At 40.2% G+C, this 10,062-nt stretch overlaps 1 protein-coding gene across 3 annotated transcripts; it reads right to left on the bottom strand.

Annotated features, from left to right (window-relative positions):
• Window positions 1-500: 500 nt before the first annotated feature.
• On the bottom strand, window positions 501-9,831 carry slc6a1a (solute carrier family 6 member 1a). 3 transcript variants are annotated; one of them, XM_063465511.1, is made up of 15 exons: window positions 9,526-9,831; window positions 8,121-8,504; window positions 7,790-7,921; window positions 7,516-7,616; window positions 7,258-7,367; window positions 6,968-7,100; window positions 6,183-6,317; window positions 5,986-6,089; window positions 5,218-5,342; window positions 4,923-5,035; window positions 4,125-4,256; window positions 3,792-3,894; window positions 3,396-3,496; window positions 3,065-3,232; window positions 501-2,927 (listed from the first exon to the last, which is right to left on the bottom strand). In XM_063465511.1, the coding sequence occupies exons 2-15, from the start codon at window positions 8,350-8,352 to the stop codon at window positions 2,478-2,480; spliced, it is 2,139 nt and encodes a 712-aa protein (XP_063321581.1). In that variant the 5' UTR covers window positions 8,353-8,504; window positions 9,526-9,831; the 3' UTR covers window positions 501-2,477. The 3 variants fall into 3 exon arrangements, with proteins under 3 accessions (XP_063321581.1, XP_063321582.1, XP_063321583.1); XM_063465512.1 differs by lacking the exon at window positions 9,526-9,831 and adding an exon at window positions 8,982-9,105; XM_063465513.1 differs by lacking the exon at window positions 9,526-9,831 and adding an exon at window positions 8,678-8,694.
• Window positions 9,832-10,062: the final 231 nt, after the last annotated feature.

Genomic DNA, 10,062 nt, shown 5'->3' with positions numbered 1-10,062 from the left:
GCCGTAAGAGGTTGGGGAGATGGGGCGGGTGGGGACGCCAGGCCCCGGGGCAAGAGTTGTTTTGTGGTGATGTTTTTCTTGTTTGCTGAGGCCTCTCTATCAGCTTGTGTTTTTGACACTCAGTAAACCACAAGGAAGGGCTTCAGTCAATTTCACTTTTGATGTGTAATTGCTTTTTATTTACTTTTTAACTGTAATGATGTTTAATTTTACCCCCATGATAGGGTTAAACTGGATGTCATCTTCACCCAAAGCTACTGAGGCAGCTATTTTACATGTCCCACCTGGTCTCATTCTAAAATAAACAAAAGATGAATGCAGCTACACAACACTTCAAGCCCCCCCCCCCCACCACCAAATCCCTCCATGTAATTTTATTGGTTTCACACTTTCTTATATCTTTTGACTAGAAATGCTCTAAGGACAGGGTTTATTTACAAGCGAGGGAACAACAGCCAATTACTGCAGGAGGAGTCAGTGCAGGATATTTTTATTTATTTTTATTTTTTTGATAGGATATTTGGAGTTGACCTAATTTTCTGGTAACAGTGTTACCAGAACCACTATTTCTTTCTGCTTGTTTAAAAACAAAAGCTATAAGGGACATATGCCAGGCATGTGTTGTATTTATATTTTCTATAACTCTTTATTTTTTCAGTCTTTTTCTGTTTGTAGAACATAACAATCGTGCTTTATCATGTGACACCATTTAGATACATATCATGTTTATATTATGTTTTACATTAGGCAGTGAGACAGTTAAAAATATACAAAACAATATTGTTTTTTACTAGACATAGGTTCTATTTTTAATATAATCGTCAGCATCTTCATTGTCATCATCATCATCATCATTTCGTATATTTCTGTAAGATATGTGCTTTAGCTTCTGTGATCAAAATATTATTGCAGAAAACAGCAACTCAGTTTTTTCAACATTTAGACAATAACTTCCAATGTATTACAGACATTCACAGTTACATGTTTTACACAGTACAGTTTTACAACAAACTTCCAGAGAAAACTGTGGTAGATTAACTTTATACAAAATTCACAGGACATGAACTGTAGCCATTTCACATTTTCGCTCAGTTGTTTTGCTTTTCAAAGTAAACATGTGCTGTTCAACCAGATGCCTTTCATAGTAGCTGCCATAGAAGCAAACTAACATTGTCTTGACACACCATGGCAAAACTCTGGGAAAATTAAAGCTTATGCTTTTTCGGTTGTAAAGCAAAGACAACATCAACAAAAAGAGAAACAGACCACTTGCTTAATGGCCTGCGCTTATACACCTACATATGTATTGCTGAATACATATTGATCAAACTATATTTGATCAAGACACACAAAGAAAAAAAACATGACTGTACTTAAACACAGAGTTGGTCCAGTTTTTTTTGTGCTAGCATACAAAGTGGTATTTTGTACTTCTGCCCAGTCATGTAAACAGACTATGGCTTAGTTGGAATTGGTGTACTGGCTTAAGGCCTACTCTGTTTCTCTTCTTTTGTTTGTCAGGAGACATTTCAGCAGTATTTCACTGATGTTCCTGAGGAAAGCATGCAAAACGTAAACAGGATTGACTGTCAGCATTAAGGGATAGTCGATGTTTGTAAATCGCTTTTCGAACCCTGTGCTTTTTATTATTATCATCATCATTATTATTATTATTGTACTTCTTTGTACCCTGTGCTTTACCAACCGAATACTTAATAGCATAGTTTTTGCTTTTGTCTGCCTATTGATTTTGGTCCTCCATCACAACACATATAGTATAAAACATCCTAAAAATAATTCTAAAAATGTTTTGATCACATAAAAGTTTTCTCTCTTTTTTTTACTGAAAAAATGAAGGAAAAATAACAGTCTCTCTCACACACATAATCTTTTGCAACAAATACTGGATCACTCCAGAGCTCCTTAACATGAACTTCTTATTGGCATTGTGCTTACTCAGAGCTCCCCGTTTGCCTTGTGGCCATGTTTTACCTCACAGAGAGCAACATTTGGAAAAGAGACAACTGTGTGAGGTTTAGAAAACATCCACAAAAAAAAAGGAAAATTGACGCCATCCTTTGCACTCTTCAATGATGTCAATTTTGTTCACTACTTCATCTACTATATTCACACGGAATTTACTTGATTCATGAAGATATTCAACAAATCTCTAATCTATATCTCTAAGTTTTTTTTTCTTTTCTCACAGTATTACACAGTATGTTTACATTTTTTTTTTACCCAGAATTATGCTTGTATTTGTGGACACTAACAGTCTTTGATATTGTTTTCGGAATGCAAACCAACAATAAGACATCGTTGGCTTGGTTTTACAAATGCAGAAAAAAATTAAACATGGTTTGAAAATCTGTTTTGATCACATATTGCCCCTGGAGGTAGGTGAATCAATTATAATCTTGGAAGTCCTTTGTAATGTTCTCTTTTGTCTACATGCTCCATGAGGGTTTCTTTGTTGTCTACACGTTGGCCTCGGCATTGGTCAGGTTAGAGGTCGGGCTTGTTGGGTTCGGGGGGCTGACGGGCTCTGGTGGGCTAGTTGGGTTGGGTGGTGGGCTGGTTGGGCTAACTGTTGTGGTGGGAGGGTTAGCCGGACCAGTTGCGGTAGTGGTGGTGGTGGTGGTGATAGTGGTGGAAGGACTTGTCACAGGATTCACAGGGCTAGAGGCGCTGGCTGGATTAGCTGGTGGAGGGGCCGGGTTAGCAGGTGTCACTGGGCTGGTTGAGTTGACAGGAGCTGGACTGGTGGGGCTGGCGGTGTTCGCAGGAGCCGGGTTGGCAGGGCTGGCAGCACTGGTTGGATTGGCAGGGCTGGACAGGTTAGCGGTGTTGGTTTCCACTTGCTGCTCTGGTCCATTTTCCTGAGGTCGCCTGACAACTGCAGGGGGCTGAAGCATTATCCGAAGTCGCTGGGAGCGTGGTGAAAATAATTACATAAGAGAAAGAAGATACTAGGTTACAGAGTGAAGCTAAAAACCTATAAATAAAAGCTGGCAAAATCTGTGCTGTTTACCCAGTGACCAACAACAGATGATTTCCTTCTTACCTCTTTGTAAGTGCCCTTGAGCCCGAGATACATGTAGATCATATATCCTGGTATGAGAATCATGGAGGACAGCGCCATGAGCCAGCCTACTCCCTGACCCCAGCTTGGGAACACATAGTCTCCCATTGTGAGAGGAACCATTTGTACGGCGCTGAACAAGAACACCCCCTGTGGGAGACATGAAACCCTTTATGCATCCTGACACCACTGACTACAGGCAGCGCTGTCTTAGCCTGACATGGCTGCAGGCAGGTAATATTGACTTTATTTATTGTTTCATTTTTCATGTCGTGACTTTAGATGTACTGTTCTGTTAGTTCGGAGGACTCACTGCGACAATGAGAGGGGTGAATACAACCCAGCACAACTTCCACCATATGCAAGGCTTGTAGCCAATCATCTCCTGGATGTTGTCATAGAACTTGTTCACACCTGCGAGACAAATGAATCTATGATCAAAATATTCATATCCAATTTATTTCAATTTGCCCCTGGTCTGCCATGCATGATGATGAGGATGGTGGGGTGGAACACATGAGTGCTCGTGACCTTGAGGCTGAACATCGCTTGAAGTTGTGCAAATATCTCTGGATGCACCTGAGGCTTTCAGCCTTTCACATATTAGATTTTTTTTTTTTTGCAAACCTATTTTAAAATTGTAAAAAAAAAAAAAAAATGCTTATTTCGTTTCTCTTGCTATGTTTAATGGAACATTCCCGATACACACCGTAGCACCAGGATATGGAGATGCATTCAAAGAAGACCAAGAACAGCAGGGACATTCCACTGGCAGAGTAGTAGTCGAACAGTTTGAACACATAGATTCCTCCCTGGTTACAGAGAAATTGATAGGTGTTATTGAAAACTTTATGTGCAAATATACTCTAGTGCTGTAATCAAGTAAAGCCACTGATTAAAATACAAATTGCCTTTTGCATAGTACATAGATGCACATGTTTTACTTGTATCTTTTAATAATTTTTCTCCTTTCTTTCACTGATTTGTTTAACCTAACGCCATGAATAGTCAGTGGTAATATGAGAAAGATGCCCTGCTGTACCTGCGTGATGTTTGAAAGTCCAATCACATAGGACACCAGACAGACAACCGCGATGAAGAGCTCTCGTCTACCTCTAAGAACTCTGGGAAACTCATCCACCAGAGCAGTGATGAAGCCTTCAACAGTGCAGAACTGAAGGACAGAGTCATAGAAACAGCATTAGGGATAAGTATGAATACTAGCACTTTTTTGCACTTTGCTGCTTTTATATTCTTTAATGTGGGTGTTTTTAAAAGAACGGATTTCTACGTTTTGCAGATATTTGCAGTTATGTAGCAAAACGCATTCTTTAACAGAGAACCTTTATTTAACTGGTTAGACTAACAAAGAACCGCAGTGTGCAGCAAACCATGGGACAAAATCACTAATGTAATCTTCTGAATGACCAAGCATTCACTTCTTGAATGCCATTTTGGTAATAGCTCTTGTATGCAAAAGCACTGTTGATATGACATTTTAGAATAGGGTTAAAATTAGTCTTTTACTTTGAAGTGCTGATGCTCATGGGCATTGTGTAACTGCATATATGGTGTTCAAATTTCTCTAGCTTTATTCAAACTGAGCTATCATATATTAAGAGAAAAAACACACGCACACGTAAAGGGACCTGCAGGCAAATGGAGGTGATAAAGTTGCATTAAAAATACTTGACAGCCAATGTCAAAGCCCAGCTATATCTGTCCACAAGAAGCAAATTGCATGCTTATCATGCAGAGAGCAGGGGTGAGCTGCATGATATGTACCTGCATTTAAAATATTTAGGTCAGCCCATGAGCAGATCATCTCCAAGCCCCTTACCTGGCTGTCTATTCCCAGCATGAGCAGCATGGAGAAGAACAGAATGGCCCAGAGAGGGGAGACGGGCAATTGGGTTACAGCCTCTGGATAGGCCAGAAAAGCTAAGCCAGGACCTGGTTGGAAAACAGGAAAAATCATATTTCGTCAGGGTTCCTCTCACAGTATTCTGATAACGACATGCATACATATTCACACAGAAGTGTTGACTGATGCTGTTCATCAGTGAGCATCAATGACAGTGCAGCTTTTTTGTGCAGACGCAGAATCATTACAGAAGAAAACAATCTGTAGTTACCTGAAGCTGCTACATCAGCAATGGGTTTCTTTGTCACATGTGACATGAAGCCAACAATAGAGAAGATTACAAAGCCAGCAAACATGCTGGTACACGAGTTGATGCAGCACACAATGATGGAGTCTCTGGGGAGAGGAAATGTAAAATACAGCTTGTGTCAAAGACTTAAATTGACTAATTCTTGTGCTTCTTAACTGATCTTCTCTGAAAAACCTCAAAATGAGGTCATCATTGTTACCTGTTCCTTTTCAATGTAGTGTTTTATATATATATGCAATATTTCTTAATTGTGAATGATATAAATATATTTCCATTCAAAACCTCACGTCAAACATTACCATTGTCACATTTTTATAGATATAGATGTTGTAGAAAGCTAGATCCATTTGAATCAAGGGCACAAAATGCACAAAATGAATGCAACTATTTTTATGTAACTGATTGTTTATGTGACCCAGAACCATGGGGCTGCTGGAGAAAACAGGCTTTGCAATAATAGTACTTATTTTTCCTCCAGCACACACACCAACAGAAAGAAGCTGCCTTAGATTTTTATTATATTCATGCCAGGAACTGACATTTATAACCTCCTTTTAAAGGCTTCCACCAAGTAAGATCGAATTGGATTAAGTTATCTTATAAAGTAGCAACAATTTAATTACTTCTATCTTCAGGTATTGCAATTTACTCTCATATATTAAATTCAGCAGCAGTCTTTGTCGTTGTCTCAAAGATTACATCCTGTTCATGAATCATCACCAGTCTTACCTGTAAACATTATTATTGAAAGGGTTATAACTGCCTAGAGCTATAAGTGACCCCAATCCCAATCCGTAGGAAAAAAAGATCTGGGTAGCTGCATCGAGCCATACCTGAAAAAAGGAGAAAATAACTGCGTGAGGCCGTCGTCTGCTCACTCAGGCATGCAGTACATGGGTATGAATCATGTAATAATATGTCATTACCTCAGATTCTTTGAGCTTTTCAAAGTCAGGGGTGATATAGAACAAAATTCCTTCTCTAGCTCCAGGTAGAGTCACCCCACGGATGAAGAGAATAAACAGCATGAAGTAAGGATATGTGGCTGAGAAGTAAACGACCTGAAAATGTAAGACCATTATCAGCAGGGTAACATCGCTGCATTTTAACAATATATATGATCCATAGATTTATACATTTTCATGAGATCTGTAAAGTTTCTGTAGCTTTTCCGAACAACAACAACAACAACAAAAAGCAAATGAAACTTCACTTACAACTGGCCTGTTTGTCTCTCTGAATTTCTCACACAGTGTAAGATATGTGTGTGCAAAGCATGGGGCGGTGGGGGATGGGGTATTTTGTGACCAAAGCAAATATTATTTTCCATGGTCATGTGATAAACCACACTTTCAAAATGTGGCACCACAAGAGAGGGAATCTGCCCCAAGTAAAGGGAAAAGATAAAGCCAGATTCTTGCAAGCGACTGTTTGTTGCTCTACCTATCACAAATCCACACGCAGGATAGAGGAAGTGTCAGGAGAAGCAGAATTAGGGGAGCCACCATAAGGCAGAGCAGGATTAGTGAACATGAGTTTATGCTAACTCCTCTCCTATTTTGAAACAAATCTGGACGATACTGATTGCAATTTGAATGATTGATGAGCTGATATTAAAGTTATTAATATTGCATAGCTCACATATTGTTCCACTTTGGGAATCAGCATAGCATCAGAGGTCTTGGGTAACCAAATCTATCAAACATCTTACCTTTCCTGTCCAGCCAACCCCTTTCCAAATACAGAAGTACACGAGGACCCAGGCAATAGCTAGCGTTATTGCCAGTGGCACTCGAAGCTGGCCTGGTTTCTCCAAGCCATCAGTCATTTGATGCATGTTGCGCCTATAAGTCAGAGGAAGCAACAATAAGACTATTATACACACACAGGGAAATAACCATGCAGCAGAGGAGGCTGTCTTTTATGTAGCTCGGGGAAGCATGCAGGACAGTTTAAAGCGCTGCTGTTGTGAAAAGCAAGAGAAAGCAGTCAATATCTTACTCCCAAAACTCCACCACTGCACTGGTGAGATTGGTGGTGTCTGCAATGCTGTAGTTTGTATAACATCTCTCTGTGTTCCATTCATTGTTACATGAGCTCCATGGAAGTTCCTGAAAAATAGAAATTTGCGATTTCTTTCTCCATGACAAATTTAGGGATTACCAGTTTCTTGCAGATATTGCAGGCTACATTCCCAATGAACAACCTTGCTCTTATCTTGCCTTCAGCTTTAAATGAAACACACTGTATAATACTTACAGTGGTGAAGGAGTTGTACAGGTAGTAAATGGCCCAAGCAATGATTATAATGTAGTAAATGTTGAGCCAGAAGGACAGAACAGCCGCTGCAAGGCCCACACCTGTCACAGAAAAATGAATTAGCCACTATACAACTATTATTGGATTTGAGTGTGGCCTCCACATATAGTGATGGCCATACTTATTTCTTATAAGCATCAACATCATAAATATTCATGCTTTTTTCATCAAAGTAAATATTTTCTGGTTACCTATAAATATTCTGTTCATATACCTTTAAACATAGGAGCCAGTTTCCACACACCAAGCCCTCCAATTGATGTGTATTGACCGAGGGAGCATTCCAACAGGAACAAGGGGACCCCAGCAAATATAAGGGTCAAAAAATAGGGAATTAAGAAGGCTCCTGGATGGACAAAAGGAGATTACGTTATGCACTTACGAGTTATCAATTTTAGGCTAAAATTGCCCAGAGTAAATTAATTACATGGCGATGATTTAATTATTTTTATGTTATCAGCACGATCACTTTGGTCAGCTCGACTATGTGTATCATAGAACTGAATGATACATGCAGTTAAATTAGCTGTGAAAATAATCTTTACCTCCACCGTTTTTTCCACAGAGATAGGGAAATCTCCATACGTTTCCCAGTCCAATTGCATAACCCACACACGACAGAAGAAAATCAAATTTCCCCCTCCATGTTTCTCTATCAGGCACCTCCTTTTTCTGCTTTTCGGGTTTCACGTCCAGTGACTTGGGTTTGTCATTATTAGTGGCCACCTCATTCAGTTCTGTGACTTGTCCATCCGTTTTGGTGCCGTTCGTCGCCATGTCTCTGGATTTGGCAGAGGTCCTGGCAGTCGGACGGGAGGCTTCAGCACCAGTCCACGTAGACAGCAGCTTCGCGGTTTTTCGACCTAACCCCTGGACCAAATGTCTGGAGATGAAGCCTGTGCGCACAAGGCTCGTCAGTCGTCGTTAACCTGTAATAGAGTAGGCTAATTGATTGTCTCTTCAAGGGAGCGCAGAAAAGGTGGTTATTTAATAAGCAAATATGGACATGTTATACTCCCGGCAGGTGTAATAAAAGAATGGAAATCAAATATAAACACTGTTTATCTCTGATGTATGAATATGAAAACGCAGACTAACGAACCTCCCGATCATTTGGCACCCTGAAGAAAAAATTTCCATTTATGTCAGACTCAACAAACAACAAAAACCATCGAGGGCAAAGTCATGCTGACTTGCCCCAGAACTAAAACACAGACGGTAGATTGCACATAAATTAACAGCATTCAAAGCCAGACCAGCAGACATGGAAGCCTAAACAATGTTTGCAATTAATTATCCAGCAAATATTATTAAAAGATACCGAAAAAATATTTATTAAAAAAAAAGCTAACAAACTTGGAGACAAATTACAGGATCCAAAACATACACATAAGCGCAAGACGCACCGTAGCGATAGCAAATAGCCTATGAGATTTAAGCACAGCGAAGTCCACCAATTACCACCTACAGATTCTTAACAGTCAACCACGTAAAGAGCTGAAAGCAGCAGGGATACAAAATAAACCTCTCAAACAAACTCGAATCCAAAACGCATTGTGGGGACAAAGGGATGTCCAATGCGTAAAAGCTTTACGCACCAGGCTGCACAAATTCCTACCCCAATCTACCCGAATAATTGAGAACCTTGCGCGTTATTAAACGCATGAAATCGCGTCCTCTCCACACTTGCAACATCCAAATGACTGGCATGCAGCAATCAATACACCATTTAATTGGACACAGCGCGTAGGTTCAGAGATCATCGTGCAATTTACATGAATCCCAGCTACATGTCGCTAGCCCCATTCACAGTTTAATCATTATCACATGATAAGAAAAATAATATAAATAAAAATAATAACCATGCTTTAACCAGCCTCGTTTGTATAGGTGTTCAAACACGTACACACGCACAGACAGACGCAAGAATTCAGCACCCAGTTTACTCACAGTGAATCTGTGATCTGTGCCGCCGAGGATACGCTGCCTGCCACAAATCTCGGAACGAGGTATCCGTAGATTCCTCCTGTGGGTGAAGTTGTAAACTCCCAATATTTCTTGAAACATAAATAGATTTTACTTCCATTAAAAGACTTAAAGGGACCATGCAGCGTTAGAGGGGTCCAAGCAGGAGCTGTCCAGCGGGGAGCAGTGCTGAAGACCAGGAGGATGAAGAGGAGGAGGAGGAGGCTGAATCAACACGGGCAGCAGCCGCTTCGCCTTGTGCGACTAACATCAACAACCAGAGACTCAACTCCCATCTACACAGCCTCAATGTCATCTCAAAGTCGCCCCCCCCACTCATCCTCCTCATCCTCATCTATAGGCTGCACTGACATCGCACTTGCAGCCTGTTTGTTTTTATTATTTCAAACGATTTCCCCCTTTACATTTTAATTAATGCTGTCAAATAGGTAATCACATTTTTTTCTTTTTGACTATTATCCCCCCCAAACAAGAAGAGCAACTTTGTAAAACACTGGCTGA

Source organism: Pelmatolapia mariae, linkage group LG20 (assembly GCF_036321145.2).
Source record: "Pelmatolapia mariae isolate MD_Pm_ZW linkage group LG20, Pm_UMD_F_2, whole genome shotgun sequence".
In the NCBI taxonomy this organism is placed as follows: domain Eukaryota; kingdom Metazoa; phylum Chordata; class Actinopteri; order Cichliformes; family Cichlidae; genus Pelmatolapia; species Pelmatolapia mariae.
The sequence above is the reverse complement of the archived record's forward strand: the minus strand, read 5'-3'. Positions and strand labels throughout refer to the sequence as shown.

Bases quoted from the DNA above. Each gene is read 5' to 3' on its own strand.
- slc6a1a (XM_063465511.1), bottom strand. From the start codon at position 8,352: ATGGCGACGAACGGCACCAAAACGGATGGACAAGTCACAGAACTGAAT. The intron at 7,368-7,515 runs GTAAGTATTATA...TCTATTTTTCAG, and splicing joins TGTACAACTCCTTCACCACT to GAACTTCCATGGAGCTCATG. The intron at 7,101-7,257 runs GTAAGATATTGA...TCTGACTTATAG, and splicing joins GCAGTGGTGGAGTTTTGGGA to GCGCAACATGCATCAAATGA.